The sequence below is a fragment of the Bubalus kerabau genome, chromosome 19, assembly GCF_029407905.1.
Source record: "Bubalus kerabau isolate K-KA32 ecotype Philippines breed swamp buffalo chromosome 19, PCC_UOA_SB_1v2, whole genome shotgun sequence".
Classification (NCBI taxonomy): Eukaryota; Metazoa; Chordata; class Mammalia; order Artiodactyla; family Bovidae; genus Bubalus; species Bubalus kerabau.
In genome coordinates, this window is record NC_073642.1 from 59,326,099 (window position 1) to 59,343,107 (window position 17,009).

General features: G+C 47.6%; 2 protein-coding genes across 4 annotated transcripts in view; one reads left to right on the forward strand and one right to left on the reverse strand.

Annotated features, from left to right (window-relative positions):
- Window positions 1-17,009, reverse strand: part of DDX24 (DEAD-box helicase 24) — a 326,942-nt gene that overhangs the window by 18,796 nt on the left and 291,137 nt on the right. The gene's annotated exons all lie outside the window — the stretch shown is intronic.
- On the forward strand, window positions 10-16,991 carry LOC129634386 (interferon alpha-inducible protein 27-like protein 2). 2 transcript variants are annotated; one of them, XM_055556565.1, is made up of 6 exons: window positions 10-218; window positions 8,744-8,861; window positions 9,222-9,374; window positions 13,987-14,016; window positions 15,012-15,173; window positions 15,704-16,991. In XM_055556565.1, the coding sequence occupies exons 2-6, from the start codon at window positions 8,789-8,791 to the stop codon at window positions 15,931-15,933; spliced, it is 648 nt and encodes a 215-aa protein (XP_055412540.1). In that variant the 5' UTR covers window positions 10-218; window positions 8,744-8,788; the 3' UTR covers window positions 15,934-16,991. The 2 variants fall into 2 exon arrangements, with proteins under 2 accessions (XP_055412540.1, XP_055412539.1); XM_055556564.1 differs by having other exon boundaries at window positions 11-218; window positions 8,740-8,861.

Sequence of the window (17,009 nt, forward strand, 5' to 3'; positions counted from 1 at the left end):
CGTGAAATTAGCCTGCGCTTGCAGGAGGAGAAGGGGACGACAGAGGATGAGATGGCTGGATGGCATCACTGACTCGATGGACGTGAGTCTGGGTGAACTCCGGGAGTTTGGTGATGGACAGGGAGGCCTGGCGTGCTGCGATTCATGGGGTCGCCAAGAGTCGGACACGACTGAGCGACTGAACTGAACTGTAGGTCCTCCTCCAGCAAGCGCAACAGGTGAGGTCTGCCCTGCTTCCTCCAGGAGACTTCTGTGCTAGCTTATGCACGGGAATGCAAGTTTTCTTGTCTTTTTGCTTTAGTTTCAGCGCACTGTGTTACGTATCGGCTGTGTGCCTGGAACCTCGCAAACGTTTTAGCATTTAACCGACCCCTCAACCATTATAGTATTCTTGCCTGGAGAATTCCATGGACAGAGGAGCCTGGCGAGCTGCAGTTCGTAGGGTCGCACGGAGTCGGACAGGACTGAGCGACTACCATTTTACAACTCAACCAGTCTGTACTGGAGGTTCAGTTCTCCCCAGGTTTTCATGCCTCCGCCTATTGCTCACTGATGGTTGGGGAAGGTGGGCCTGCTTCCAGTCATCAAGCTAAACTGGGTCTTTTGTTACATGCAGAGAAGTCAGCTCCACAGTAGGTAATCATTTTTTCCATGTGGGGATCACCAGACCATCTGGTGATCTGGAAACTTTTCCCTCAGTTCAGTTCAATTCAGTCGCTCAGTCGTGTCTGACTCTTTGTGACCCCATAAATCGCAGCACGCCAGGCCTCCCTGTCCATCACCAACTCCCAGAGTTCACTCAGACTCACGTCCATTGAGTCGGTGATGCCATCCAGCCATCTCATCCTCTGTCTTCCCCTTCTCTTGCCCCCAATCCCTCCCAGCATCAGTATTTTCCAGTGAGTCAACTCTTCGCATGAGGTGGCCAAAGTACTGGAGTTTCAGCTTTAGCATCATTCCTTCCAAAGAAATCCCAGGACTGATCTCCTTCAGAATGGACTGGTTGGATCTCCTTGCAGTCCAAGGGACTCTCAAGAGTCTTCTCCAACACCACAGTTCAAAAGCATCAATTCTTTGGCGCTCAGCCTTCTTCACAGATCAACTCTCACATCCATGCATGACCACTGGAAAAACCATAGCCTTGACTAGACGGGCCTTTGTTGGCAAAGTAATGTCTCTGCTTTTCAATATGTTATCTAGGTTGGTCATAACTTTTCTTCCAAGGAGTAAGCGTCTTTTAATTTCATGGCTGCACTCACGATCTGTAGTGATTTTGGAGCCCAGAAAAATAAAGTCTGACACTGTTTCCACTGTTTCCCCATCTATTTCCCATGAAGTGATGGGACTGGATGCCATGATCTTCGTTTTCTGAATGTTGAGCTTTAAGCCAACTTTTTCACTCTCCACTTTCACTTTCATCAAGAGGCTTTTGAGTTCCTCTTCACTTTCTGCCATAAGGGTGGTGTCATCTGCATATCTGAGGTTATTGATATTTCTCCCGGCAATCTTGATTCCAGCTTGTGCTTCTTCCAGTCCAGCGTTTCTCATGATGTACTCTGCATAGAAGTTAAATAAGCAGGGTGACAATATATAGCCTTGACGTACTCCTTTTCCTATTTGGAACCAGTCTGTTGTTCCATGTCCAGTTCTAACTGTTGCTTCCTGACCTGCATACAGGTTTCTCAAGAACTTTTCCCATAGACTATCTCTATGTCTGGTGGCCTTGGGAAGTCCTAAAGTTTCAAGGAGGGAATTCACCAAGCTCAGGTCAAGTGAGCCTTCACAGCGCCACCATGGGACACAGCTTAACTCATTCCTTGGGGGCACTTGCCAATGTATCCCCAAGAGTCTAGGTGGCATAGTCTGTGTCTAAGTGGTGCCTGAAGAGGAAGTGATGACGAGACTGGAGCTGTCCCTGATGGCAGAGTGAGGAGGAAAGGCTGCATATCCCTCCATAATAGGACAGTTTCCTGTCTCCTCTGGGCCAGCTACCCAGCTCGGGAGCGTTGCAGGGTTGTCGTGACAGAACCTTGACAAACCTTGGCCGGTTGGTGGCCAAGGGAAAAGGGACCTCCCCAGAAAGAGGCTAGAAGTAGGGTCCCAGAGGTGGTACTTGGGGGCTGTCTTATGGGGTCCAAAAGATACATAGCGATTCTCAGTGGAGGCCTCCAAAAAACTAACAAAAGCATCTGTATTAGTCAGGGTTCTCCCTGGTGGCTCAGATGGTAAAGAATCTGCCTGCCATGCTGGAGACCTGAATTTGATCCCTGGGTTGGGAGGATTCCCTGGAGAAGGAAATGGCAAACTGCACTAGTATTCTTGCCTGGGAAATCCCGTGGACAGAGGAGCCTGGTGGGCTACAGTCCATGGAGTTGCAAAGAGTCAGACATGACCAAGCGACTAACACTTTCAATTTCACTTTCTCCAGAGACCCAGAATCAACAGAATACCATATATATAGAGAGGTTTGTTTTAAGGAATTGAGTTACAGTGATTGTGGAAACTGAGTGAATCCAAGATCTGCTGAGGTAGTCCAGCAGGCTGAAGACTCGGGCAAAGCATCCTAAGGCAATTAGCTCACAGAATCCCTGCTTGCTATGGGAAAGTCAATTCTTGTTGTATTAAGGCCTTCAACTGCTTGGCTGGGGCACACCCACACCGTGGAGGGGAATCTACTTTGCTCAAAGTCCACAGATGTAAATGTTTATGTCATTTAGGACTTCCTGGTGGTCCAGTAGTTAAGAATGTGTCTTCCAATGCAAGGGATATGGGTTGACTCCCTGGTTGAGGAACTAATGTCTCCCATGCCTTGGAGCAACAACCACACCGGTGCACTGCAATGAAGACCCAGCACACCGCAAAATTGTAATAATAATAATAATAATAATAATATTTTTTAAATGTTTGGTGTTGTTTAGTCACTAAGTCGTGTCCAGCAATTTGTGACCCAGTGGACTGCAGCATGCCAGGTTGCCCTGTCCTTCATTATCTCCCAGAGTTTGCTCAAACTCATGTCCATTGAGTCAGTGATGCCATCCAACCAGCTCATCCTCTGTCGCCCACTTCTCCTCCTGCCCTCAATCTTTCCCAACTTCAAGGTCTTTTCCAATGAGCTCAGATGGCCAAAGTATTGGAGCTTCAGCATCAGTCCTTCCAATGAATATTCAGCATTGATTTCCCTTAGGATTGACTGTTTTGATCTCCTTGGTGTCCAAGGGACTCTCTAGAGTCTTCTCCAGCATCACAGTTTGAAGGCATCAATTCTTCAGCGCTCAGCCTTCTTTATGGTCCAACTCTCACATCCATCCATGACTACTGGAAAAACCATCACTTTGATTATACAGACCTTTATCGGCAAAGCAAGGTCTCTGGTTTTTAATATGCTGTCTAGATATTAAATATTAATCTCATCTAAAAACACCTTCACAAAAACATGTAGAATAATGTGTGAAAAATATCTGTGCATGATGACCCAGTCAAACTGATGCATAAAATTAACCACCAAAACATCCTTGGAGAGAAAAGGGCAGCTTTTGTTTGGATGTCCTCCCTGACAGAGACAGCTCTATTGGACAGTCAAGAGGCCTCTACATACTGTACCACCTAAAGTAAAATAGCTTTTTGCACCTTTATGTCTCATGGCTCTACTCAGTTGACCCTGACATTGCCAAAAGCAGCCATTTGGGAAGGAAGTAGAGGAAAGAAAAGTGAGGAGCAGATTCTGTCTCCCTTCCCCTTCTGAAACCTCTCCACATGAGAGCCTGAATCAAATGTAAGCTGGGGAAAGGGGAGAAGTTATGAATGACACATGAGATGGAAAGTCTGACGTCAGATTAAGTTTTTATGTATGCATTATTTTTTCATAATAAAACTTTTCCTGATTATTATAGATACAGTGTTGAAATGGCATTCTTTCTGAGTTGGTTTCAAACTGAGAAGAAAACAATAGCTGTCAAATTTCCTCACTCTGCAAAGTAAGTTGCTTGGAGAGCCTTAGACCTGGCAAGGAAGTTGTCTCAAAACCAGCTTTGTGACCCTTAGCTCAATATGTAGTTCAAAGTATAAAAGCATTGAGATTGAATTAACTTGAAATTCATAATAATTTCCTTGAAGAATGTTGTTTCAAACATGTAACCACAGTTGAATAAAGTATAATTCAGGCTAAGAATTTGTCTCAACATCTCCTTCTTCAGGATTCCCAGAGCTTTTGCTGTGCTGAATAGCATTTGTGGCTCTGTATTAGAGAAAGAGATGTATTTTTCTTGTCTTATATTTCTTCCTAGATTGCAAACTCCTCACGAAATCCTGTCAGATTTATCTTGGCATCCATCCCCCCAAAATGTCTAATCAGTGCCTGACTGACTTTGTGAGTCATAGATATTTGTTGAATGAATGAATGAATGAATGAGTAAGCAGTTGATTCTAGCTGAGAACAGACTCTTCAACTCCACTTTTGTAGTTGAACCTGGTACCAAAAGTTACAAAGAGTACTGACCTGGTCAGGGGCCATTTGTTGATAGTTCATAGCAGCTTTAATAGCTAATAGCCAAAAACCGGAAACAACCAAGATAGGTGAATGGATAAACAAACGGCAGTGTACATAATCTTTTTGCAATATATACATGTATTAAATCACATTGCACACTATAACTTACACAATGGTATACATCAATTATGTTTCAATAAAACTGCGGGGAAAACTCTGTGGATCTATATCATGGTATACTTCTCAACAATAGAAAGGAACAAACTATTGATACGCACAACTTCAATGGATCTAAACTGCATTATGTTGAATGAAAAAAAGCCCATCACAAAATATATAACATTCTTAAAATGACATAATTATAGACATATAAAACAGATTAGTGGTTTCAAGGGATAAGGAAAGCTGGGCTAGGGAGATGGTTAGAGGTTCAGTGTGAGGCTTCAGTTAGAGAGAGGTTCAGTGGTGATGGAATAGTTCCGTATCTTGAGGCAATATTGGTTACATATGTAGTAAAATAACATAAACACTCTTTCTCCCAGTGTTAGCTTCCTAGCTTTTCGCTTATACTATCATTACATAATATATAAGCAATGGAGTTAACTGGGTGAAGGATCCCCAGAACCCCTCTGCACGAACTTGGGAACTTCCTTTAAATCTATCATTATTTGAATGTTTAGCAAGTAAAGCAGAAACTACATCACCCATATATTCTTATCACAAAGTATTTAACCTGCATCTAATTCTGATTACTAAAATAATTAATACTAGTAGTAAAACAATTAATTTGCTATTCTTTCTTAAAGGGAAATAATTTTGGCATTTTGTTTTAGCAGAAGGTGATGTGAAGTAATATGGAATATCATGATGATGTGAAATAATAAGGAAAAAAATATATATATATTGATCTTTGACCCTAATGCCTAACACAGAACTCCTAAAACCTTTGTACCAGTGATAGGTGTATCTTACAGAGAGCTCCTATATTCCTTGGAGTTTCCTGAGTGACAGAAACATCCTTTGTTCTAATGGGGTGATTCTAGCTGGGCTCCTGGATGGGAGCTGGTCACCAGAAAGACCAAGCCGTGATCAGCCCCAACCCCAATCCTGCAGGGCGAGGAGAGGGATAAAAATGAAGCTAATATTCCATAACACCTACACTATGGGGCCTCCATCAATATCCCTAAAATATGGAGTTCTGAGAACTGCCAATTGGGAAACAATAACACATCCACACTCTGGAAGGGTGATGCACCCCAGACTCCACAGGGACCGCAACTCCTGTACTCCAACCTCATCAGAGGTATCTTTCCATCTGGCTGTTGACTTGCATCCTTTAATACTCTTTGTAGTATATCAGTAATAGTAAGGAAAGTGCTTTCCTGAGTTCTGTGAGCCTTTTGGCAAATTATAGAACCCAAGGAAGAGGTCATATAACCGAATGTATGTCCGTGTGCCCAGCAAACAGTGGGGCCAAACAATATCAAAACGTCAGTTTGGAGCAGAGGACTGTTTCTTGCAGGGCCAGGAAGGAGACAGGTGGCTCATGCCTTAAAAATCCAGAAATCTGGAAGCTTTCAGTAAAGCCTTTTTCTAGGAAAAACGAGGGAGGGGTGTAGTTGATTATTGTAACCTTCCTGATGTCAGATCCCTTGTTCTAGAGGTCAGGTCCCAGTCAGGGCACTATGTTCCTGTAAATCTCCACCAAACAAAGATTATTCTCTGTCCTGCCAAGGAAGCAGGAAGAGCAAGGTCCCAAGGTACAACTTTTGCCCTCTGAGGCTCAGGCCCTGCCTAAGAGGAGAGAAGGTACATGAAGGGGTAGGTTACCCTGCCCAGGTCAAGCACCCCATCAGGGTCCTCCCACAGTGCCCAGACCTGGTTGAGGAGGCAGATCTCAGCTGGCGGTGCCCTCAGGGCCTGGTCCCCAAACCCTGTCCAGGTATCATCATAAAGGAGCCAGGCATCCAGAACCCAGTCAGTTCTCAAGCTCCTCCAGCGTCCCAGATGGGACCGGGTCCCAGACCGTGACCCAGGGTGACCACCACAGCCCTTAGGTCAAAGAGACAGGGATGGATGGTGTTTTTAATGTCACCTGTGATCGGATGATACTAGTCTTTTCTGTTTCATAGGCTGTCTTTCTAGCTATCTTCTAGTGACAGGAATTTCAGAGAAACCAATCGGCCTGATTCTCCAGGTCGGGGATGTTTCTTGTGTCCTGAATTCTGCCAGGAAAGTCAACACCAAGTGACACCAAGGAGGGGCTCCTGCAGTCTCTTTGCTCTTGGCCCCATGGACAGCGTCCCGCAGCGGCTCACCGAAACTGGAGCAGATTTGCTGAAATGTTTGGCTTTGTTGCCCCAAAGCTTAAGCAGAGGTGGGGGTGGGGGAAAGACAGGGCCCTGGCTCTGGCCCCTCCTGTCCTCATCTTGCAGGAGGGACAAGGCCTCCATTCCCAAGACACCCCAGCCTGTCCCAAGCAGAGGCCTCTTCCAACACTGATTCTGCCCCTTCCCCCATTTTCTGCCCCTTGTTCCCTGACCCAGCTTCACATTGACATTCTCACTTTCCTCTTCTTCTTTGTTCTACCATTCAAAACATATTTATTGAGCTCTAGACCCAGGAGAAGACAGACAAATCTATGCTATTCATAAGATTTATTCCACCAGGGATAAGAGACAGAATGGCTTCCCTGGTGCCTCAGGTGGTAAAGAATCTAGTCTGTAATGCAGGAGACCTGGGTTCAATCCCTGGGTCGGGAAGATCCGCTGGAGTAGGGCACGGCAACCCACTCCAGTAATCTTGCCTGGAGAATCCCCAAGGACTGAGGAGCCTGGCAGGCTACAGTCTTGGGGTCACCAAGAGTCAGACACGACAGAGTGACTAACACTTCAAGGGACAAAAAGAAGTAAATATAGTAATACCACCTATTCTGTTCATGCCAGGGTGTCAGCAAACTAAGGCACATCAAGGGTAATTCACTGCCTTAGTCGCAACTAAGGATTCCTCCCCAGGCACTGGTCAGAGATGGTGCTCTTGACCATCAACCTGTTCTGCCTCCTCCGTTATTACTGATATGAGATTGGGGCTCTGTGCCATTTGTCAGTCAGGAAAAACGTTTTGTAACGTAAACCTGCAAATCATGGAGGGCAGGGAAAATAAAGTTCACGAGAACTGCAGGTGAGTTTTATAAAAAGGAGGACTAGAGATTCCTCACATATCCAAGAAGGGGACTCTGAGAGGGAAAGCCATGTTCTTGTAGAAGCCCCGCCCCTCACCCTCCCATTAGCATGCAAAGGTGAGGTCTATGTGGCACCAAGCCAGGGATGAGGGTGACTCACTTCCCTCTTGGACTCTTGAAGTCAGAGGTAATCCAGGGAGGGACTATTTAGCCTGCTGGAGTTCTCAACAGCCTCACTTTGGGCCGGGCTTCACACACTACTCTTTGATCCCCAATAATACTAAGCAGGGTAAGTGGGGGCCTGGGAGGTGGGGAGGGGAGGGAGCAAAGGGACTCCACTCTCAGCCTCCCTCTCCACTTCTATCAGGACTGCTGACCCTGTGACCAGAGCTGAGTGTGCGGAGGGGGCTTGAGCCCACCTTTACCATGGGGCATTGGGAACCTCTGGTCTTGTCTTGACCCAGGTTACTATGAAGCCCTGAAACTTAGACCAGGTGGGCAGTGAGCAGGGGACAGAGATGGGGTGTTAGAGGTGGCCAGGATTCTGGAGATCAGGGAGCCAAGCAAAGTCATTATTAACTTCAAAACTGTGGTCTGAGCCGATTAAGGGGGTGGGCTGTAAGTGGCCCATAGGCTGCAGTGGGACAGAGGGCAGGGCTGGAACGGCAGAAAGATACCCCCCTGAAACCTTAGTGCAGCCTAAATCAGGCAGTGAAAGTGAAAGTCGCTCAGTCATGTCCAAGTCTTTGCCACCCCATGGACTACACAGTCCATGAAACTCTCCAGGCCAGAATACTGGAATGGGTAGCCTTTCCCTTCTCTGGGGGATCTTCCCAACCCAGAAATTGAACCCACGTCTCCCACATTGTAGGTGGATTCTTTACCCACTGAGCCACAAGGGAAGCCCAAGAATACTGGAGTTGGTAGCCTATCTCTTCTCCAGTGAATCTTCCCAACCCAGGAATGAAACCAGGGTCTCCTGCATTGCAGGCAGATTCTTTACCATCTGAGCTATAAGGAAAGCCTGAAATCAGACAGAGCAGTTTTAATTTCACACTCTGTTTCTAAAAAGACAGTGGTGTCCTTGGATCCAGAACCAGTGTTCCCACATCGCCTCCAGGATGTCAGCTAGAGCCATAGAGAGCGGGGAAGGCTATGCCTTGGGCCCCCTCCTGCCAGAACTGCTGCCGGAAGGTGAGTGCCCTTGGGAAAGCTCCCGAGGGTGGGTGGCCCGGAGCCTGGGGTTCCTGGGTTCTGGCCTGGTGCTGCCACCAGGTGCTCTGGGCCCATCAAGGCTCTTCCCCCTGGGCCTCAGCCTCCTGCTCTGTGCAGTCAGGACCCCCAGCTCTCCACTGGTGCTGGGCCTCCCTCTCTCTGTCTTCTCCCTGGTTCACCTCCAAGCACCCTTGGCACCTCTCAGCTCAGCTTCCCCTGAGTTCCCCTCCCTACATCAGAGATTCTGGGGTCTTCAGGAAAAGGTGGAGGGGGCTGTGTGGGGTCTGTTCCCCAGCTGCCCGCCCCGCTGTGTGCTCCCCCATTATTTCTTTCTTCCAGAGGAAGAAGAACCTTCCCAGTCAACCAACCAGGCCTCTGATGGCTCTTCTCCTGGGAAGGCACCACAGGGGCCACATCAGGGGCCAGATGGCTCTGGCTCTGACCTCACAGATCCCCCCAAGTCGAAAGGCAGCAATTTCTACCATTATGCAGGTAAGGTATCTCTGAGCACCAATCCACAGATCCTCACCCCACACCCACTGCTCAGCTCTACCTGCTAAGTTGGCAGTGTAAGGACAGTCTTCCTGATGGAATCTCTCTGCCACACTGTCAGAAAAAAGCCACAGTGTCCAGGAGATGAAATAAATAATGCTCTAGAATCAGAGGGACCACACTTCAGGGTTTAGCTCTGCCTCTGACTTGCTGAGTGACCCAGAGCCAGTCACTTGCCCTCTCTGGGCCTTCATAGGTTTGTTTTTAAGGACAGGGGTAGGATGAGGTCACTCTTACTGGTCTCTCAGTGTCGGGTCATCTCCAATTAGGTGGGGCAGAGGTGCTGCTCAGGTTAGATGCCTGACAGCCGGCAGGCCCAGTCTCAGGCACAGCTCCTTGCCAATCAAAGTTCACTGCCCATGTTTGCCCTGTTGCCCCACAGCACCCAAGGCAGGTAAGTTTCATTTCTCCATTTGTGCTCCTCCTTTGATACCCCAGGGCCTGGTGACTAATGTCCTCCCAGAACACACCCTCCAAGAGCAGAGTTACCTCTAATGTGGGACAGCCTAGTGCCAGGGCACCAAAGGTACATCTATGTTTTTTCTTAAATCAGGTGATAATACACTATAGAATTTAATTTGCCAAGATGAGAGTTTGTCAGCGTAGGTTGAATAGTGTTAACTACATTTGCATTGTTGTATACTTGATCTCTAGAATTCTTTTCATTTCCCGAAATGGAAACTCTGTACATGTTAAACATTAATTATCTGTCTCCTCCTGCTCCCAGCTCCTGGAAACCACAATTCTTTCTATTTCTATAATTTGAGTAAGGTAATCTAATTTCCATGTCAGCGTTTATTTCACTTAGCATAAGGCCCTAGGTTCACCCATACGACATAGCTTCCTCTTTAATGCAGAATGGTATTCCCTTGTGGCCTCTAGCATGTGGTGATGACCCATTTATCCATCCATGGACACTTAGATTGCTTCCACTTCTTGACAACTGTGAAAAATACTGCTATGAACACGCAGTGCAAATATCTCTTCAAGACCCCTTAAATCATATCCAGAAATCGGCTTGCTGCTGGATCATATGATTTTCTATTTTAATGTTTTCAGGAACTGCCATAGTGTTCTCCACAGCTCTTGCACCATTTTACATTCCTACCAACAGTGCACAAGAGTGCCCCCTCCTCCACGTGCTAACCAAGGCTTGTTGTTTTATGTTTTTTTTTTTTTTTCTAAATAGTAAGTATCCTGATGGATGTGAAGTGGTATCTCATGGTTTTGATTTACATTTCCCTAATGATGACTGAATTTGAGCATCTTTCCTAATGCTTGTTAGCCATTTGTATCTCTTTAGGAAATTGCCTATTTGAATTCTTTGCCCAATCTTAAACCGAGCTCTTTGAGTTCTCTCTCATAGGAATTCTATCTGCCACACCTTGAATATTAGTCCCTTACTAGATACATGATGGAGAAGGCAATGGCACCCCACTCCAGTACTCTTGCCTGAAAATCCTATGGACGGAGGAGCCTGGTGGGCTGCCGTCTCTGGGGTCGCACAGAGTCAGACACGACTGAAGCGACTTAGCAGCAGATACATGATTTGCCAAGGTTTTCTCCCATTCTATTGGTTGCCTTTCCACTGTGGGGATTGTCTCTTGATGTAGATCATTATGGGTGTATAACAAAATGCCATAACCTAGGTGTCTTAAAAAGAACAGAAATTTATTTTTCACTTTTGTATAGCCTAGGAAGTCACAGATCAGGACACCGGTAGACTGTGTGTTGTGAGAGCTCACTTCCTAGACAGCCATCCCTGTAAGCGTCTATGCTGGGAGGAACAAAGGAACTGGCAGGGGGATGGGGTGGAGGAGTCTCTCTCATAAGGAAACTGATCTCAAACAAGACGGCTCTGGCTTCAAGACCGAATCACCTCCCAGAAGCTCCCCTCCTAACACCATCACATGGGGTATTTGGTTTCAACCTGTGAAAATACAGGAACACAAACATTCAGATCATAACATGACTTTGCATGCACAAAGATATGCTTCATTCATATTTCTTTTTCTGAAATTCTCCTTCAGAGCTTCCTTGTTCCCAAGCCAGTACTTGGCATGTTGGGAGACGGCAGAGAAGGAGGATTTACACTTGACTTTAAAACACTCAAAAAGTAGAAACGATAGAGAATCATACTGCCTTGTGGAAAAATTCTGTGGCAGCAGGAGCACAGTAGACTCACATTGAGTCTTTAGGTGGAGGTGGCTCAGGAACATTGGGAATGTGTGGCAGAGTCCTGGAAGATGTTCCTGGATTTGTCAGGCAAAAGATTGAATGCTGAGGGCTGGGCATGGCTTCTATTCTTTCCCCAGGGTAGAAGCAGAAGCCAGATCAACAAGTGCCTCCTCATCCTCACTAAGGAGGTGAACTTTCGCCTGTGGGCACCAGGGCCAAGGAGGGACCCCAACACCTTCACTCTTCTCTGTACCCAGCAGCCAACAGACGTGTCTCATTCTGTGTGTTTCCCCCATCTCTGATCCTGGACAAGGAGAGCTGATGCCCACGAGGGTGGCACTGGTGGAGTCAGAGAGATTGGAGCGAGGCAGCCACAAGCCAGGAGTTGTCAGCAAGCACTAGACAATGATGTTGAAAAAGTCAAGGAAAGATCCTCCCCGGAGCCTTCAGAGAGAGCCGGGCTCTGCCTACACCCCTAACCTCCAGAACTGGGAGAACATGAGAGAATGAACAGAGCTTGTGGTCATTAGTTACTGCAGCCTCAGGAAACTAATGTGGGCAAATCTCATTTTATTGGAGTTTGCAGATATCCTTTTTTTTTTTTTTTTTAAACTATTTGAAGGCTTGTAGCAACCAAGAGTTGGCAGAGTTGGTCCATATTTTTAGCAATAAAGTATTTTTAACTTAAGATATACACATTTTTTAATACATAAGGGCATTGCTCACTTAGTAGACTCCAGCATATTATAAACATAACTTTTATATGCAATGGGGAACCAAAAAAATCATCTGATAATTGCTTTATTGCAATAACCTGGAACCGAATCCCTAGCATCTCCAAGTTGTGTCTGGACAGAGATCAAAAATTTCATTGCGGTTGAGGAACTGTTGAAGGCTATATTGAAATCAGAATCTGTGAAAGGAGGAGCTGGGAGTTTCTAGAGGGGTGCTGAAGTTGATCACAGGGAGGAAGCAATGTTTGTCAGTGACAAGATCTAGGGCCCCACTGTCCAATAGAGCTTTCTGTAGTGATGACCATGAACTTTGTGTGATCCAAGACAGTAGCCGCTAGCCATGTTTGACTAATGAGAACTGGGTCATGTGACCCAGAAACGGAGTTGTAATCTTTATTTCATTGTAATTCACTGTGGTTCAGTTGATAAGGAATCTGCCTACAATGTGGGAAACCTGGGTTCGATCCCTGGGTTGGAAGATCCACTGGAGAAGGGAAAGGCTACCCACTCCAGTATTTTGGCCTGGAGAATTCCATGGACTGTATAGTCCATGGGATTACAAGGAGTCAGACAGGACTGAACGACTTTCTCTTTCACTTTCAAGATTTAAGTAGTACACATAGCTAGTGCTTCCCATAGCAGGCAGCATAGGTATAGGGTATGACCTTGGGTGTGTGTGGCATAGAGTCTAAGATCCTTGGAAGTAGGGAGGTGAGAACTGAAAGACCAGGTTGTTAGAAATTTCATCTGTGCAGAAATAGAAGCCCTCAAGACAAGTCAGGGCTCCTGATGGACAGAGAGGTGTTGGTGAGCCAGGAACTACAACCTTCCAGAAATGACTGGGGGCCCAAGGCTGATTTTGCACCTTTTCCTCCTTGCCTGGCATCAAGGCTCCTCTTCCTGGGGAGCTGGCTGAGCTCACTCCCACAGTTCCGGAAATCTCTGTAACACCTGGTCTCTACTGCCGAACACCCCAGTCCCCGCTGCAGTCAGGTGTCCCTGCCAGACCCAAGAGCTCTGAGCAATTCAGTGTGGTACAGGCTTGCTGGAATCCAGTGTGGCCAGGGGCTCCAGCCACAGGGCAGCACACACATTTCCTGATGGGAGAGTCAGGGATGCTTTGTGCAGAAAGTCATAAGTAGGCTGAGCCCTGGAGGACAGGGTGCTTCCACTCAAGCTATATCCTCGGAAGGGCACAGGGTGTCTGAAAGATGAACAAACCAGAACAGTCAAATTTATTCCATTGCAAATAAAATCAGCATGCTTTTCTGACTTATTTTTTTTTTCTTTTTGAGAAAATGATGCTGAAGGTATTAAAGTTAAGGAGCAGTATGAAACCGTTTCAAGGCAGGTTGTGCTCCCGTCTGGAGCATCACAGAGCTCTGGACTCTTGTCCATCCTCCTCTGATTCCTGGACTATCAGGCTACTATGTAAAAGCAGAGAGCCACACAGGGGCTGCTCTGTCCTGTGATCCCAACTCCAGGGAACCCTTCCCACTGGGACAGCAGCAGAGACGTAGGGGAAGGCAAATGCTCTGTCCTGTGATCCCAACTCCAGGGAACCCTTCCCACTGGGACAGCAGCAGAGACGTAGGGGAAGGCAAATGCTGACTATTCACGGGAGTTCTTTCTGTCTACAGGCAAGACTGCTGCAGCCGTGATCGGAGGAGGTGAGTCTCTTTGTAAAGCAACTCAAGGCCCCATGTGCCCCTGTCCTTGGGCGGCTGGGAGAGTCTGGCCTTGACCGAGTCCAAGATTGCCTTGAGCCTCAAGAACTGGGTGGTAGGGGTGGGGTAGAAGTGGTCAGAGGTGGAATTCTTGAGGTAACAAGAACCTTGCCAAGAAGGAACCAAAGCAAAGCCATTCACATCACCCACTGCCAATCTCAGCTTCTCCCGAGTGCAGACTGTGGGAACCCAGGCAAGGCATTAGAGCTATCTGAATCTGTGATTTCTCCCCAGAAAGCCGGGGCATGGTTTCTTGCAAAGGCTTATAGGAAATGTGTGAGCTGAGCTGTGTGTACTCCTCAGAACTGCTCTGTAATCCTTGGAGCCCATCCAGTGAGCCCAGTTAGGGTCATCCACTGGTGAGGGTCATCCACTGGTGAGGGTCATTCGCGGTGGCTGGAATCAAAGAAAATCAAGCATTTCTGTCACACCAGCCAGTCTCAAGTGCTCAGTGCCACGTGTGTCCACCATGTGGACGGTGTAGACATACAAGGTTCCAGGTTGCAGAAGGTTCTATGCCTGCACCATCTGAGATGTAGGGACCCAGGGGGATCCTCACCAGCGGCCTTGGGCCAGAGGTCAGAAGCCTCCACCCAGCACCTTTTCAGAAGAGCAGTTCTGTCCTCATACTGTGGGCCTGTGCTTGCGTGAAAGACACCAGTTCCCCGTCAAACCCCTGCTTGTTTCAAGCCCAGGGAGGACTCCTGAGGTTCCCAGGAACACAGCTAAAACGAGGCACAAACGAGGCCTGGGATTAAGGTTTTTGGAGGGGTCCCCCCTACCCACGTGTGTCCACATCTACAGCCTTCCCTTGCCTCGGACACCGAGGCTCTCAGGAGAGCAAAGTGGACCCCTCACCTCATGTCACAGGAAGGTGTCAGGGAGATCTAGGGAGTCGGTCCCATGGGGCTAACCCCAAATCTATCCTCTCCCTACAGCCCTGGCCGTGGGGTCTGTTCCCGTGGTGCTGGGCGCCATGGGCTTCACCGGGGCTGGAATCGCGGCCTCCTCCATCGCAGCCAAGATGATGTCAGCGGCCGCTGTGGCCAATGGGGGTGGAGTTGCCGCCGGCAGCCTGGTGGCCACTCTCCAGTCCGTGGGTAGGTGTCCGGGCAGGAGGAGGGGGAGGGTGTGACAAACCAGCTCAGGATTCAGGCAAGAGGCCAAGCCTAAAGGAGGGCCTCTGTGCTTCTTCCAGCTTCGTGGTCATCAGGGTCCCTGATCCTTTGTGTTACCCTCACTGTCCCCTCTTCTACTTGGGAATATGGTTGGTGGGATGAGTGGTGTGCAGCCCAGGAGGGGGGCATTCCTCCTCAACCCTATAGATAGGGCCCCTCCCTGGGCCCAGCCTGGTGCTGTGGAGGGAGGGGCAGCCTGTCATTTCTCAGAGGGTCTGTCCTGTCGCTGATGGACTGACCATCAGAGTTCATGTCTCCTCTTTGGGCAGCCATGTGCAGCTTCCCCTCCCCCCAAGACATCCTGGGGTATCAGGAAGTAGAGGAGGGAACAAAGGTGGGATGTCTATTTCTTGGGCCTCCAGATGGTCCTGGGATATCTGACTTCCACAGCCTTGCTGAGGGCTGCTGGGCCTGCCTGTCCCCTTGTGCTCTAACCTCGTCCTCTTTCCCAGGGGCAGCTGGACTTTCCACATCATCCAACATCCTCCTGGGCTCTGCTGGGGCAAAAATTGGGGCTTGGATGTGGGGTTCAAAAAAGAAGGCCCCTTCTCCACCAGGATCCAGTACTGAAGAAGAGAGCGGTTCCCATGCTGGAGACGACCCTCCAGGGCCTCAGGGTGTCAGTCCCCCAAATGACAAGCCCTCTGCCTCCCAGAATTCTTCAAAGAATCATAAGAAGTAAAAACAAGATGCTATGACCTTTCATGAGTGTCCCTACTGGGTTCTTATTTATCAGACAGGGTGCAGGGCATCTGTAGAGCCAGGGTAGATGGGATATGGGCCAAGAACTCTATAAGAATGGGCAGTGATATCCATGACAGGAAGCCAGGTCTCCTTCCACTCAATTGTGACCAAAAGTGAAAGTGTTAGTCGATCAGTCATGTCCGACTGTTTGTGGCCCAATGGATGGTAGCCGCCGGCAAGGCTCCTCTGTCCATGCAGTTGTCCAGGCAAGAATCCTGGAGTAGGTTGCCATTCCTTTCTTCAGTGGATCTTCCTGACCCAGGGATGGAAACTGTGTCTCCCACATTGCAGGCAGATTCTTTATCATCTGAACCACTGAGTGTGGCAATCTTGTGGGTTTGAGCCCTTAACCCATGGGGTTAACTCTAGTTTTTGTCAGAATCAAGTTAAATTTCAGGACACCCAGGTTCTATCCATAGACAACTAGAGTTTCTTGTAAAGGAATCCACACGTCTGACATCCAAAGTGGTCTGAGTGGCCATGGTATGGAAAAACTCTGTTTTCTCACCCAGTTGGCAAAAGTAATTTATGTCTGTGACATCATAAATTACCTAGAGTTTTGCCCAGACTTCCAAAGTTGCTCCAAGTACCATACATTACAAACACAGGTACAGGGACTTCCCTGGTGGTCCAGTGTTTAGGAATCCACCTTCCAATGCAGGAGACATTGGTCAGAGAATTGGTGCATTCCTGGTCAGGAAACTAAGATCGCACATGCCTGGGGCAACTGATCCCCCAAGCTTCAACTACTGAGCCCATGTGCCCTAGAACCCATGGTCTGAGACAAGAAAACCCACCACAATGAGAAGCCTGAGCACCACAGCTAGAGAAAGCCTGCACAGCAATGAAACTCAGCACAGCCAAAAAGAAATAAACTAAATAATGAATAAGATATGTACATGTGGTTAAATGTAATTAAAATAGCAAGTTTGACTTTATGTGACATTTTACCAGAAAAACAAACAAGCAAAATAAAAACATATGTACATGTTAAAACACCGAACAGTGTCTTCC

Coding starts and splice junctions, on each gene's coding strand:
- LOC129634386 (XM_055556565.1), top strand. CDS start 8,789: ATGTCAGCTAGAGCCATAGAGAGCGGGGAAGGCTATGCCTTGGGCCCC. Junction 14,017..15,011: donor TGCAGCCGTGATCGGAGGAG/GTGAGTCTCTTT, acceptor CTCTCCCTACAG/CCCTGGCCGTGGGGTCTGTT. Junction 15,174..15,703: donor GGCCACTCTCCAGTCCGTGG/GTAGGTGTCCGG, acceptor CCTCTTTCCCAG/GGGCAGCTGGACTTTCCACA.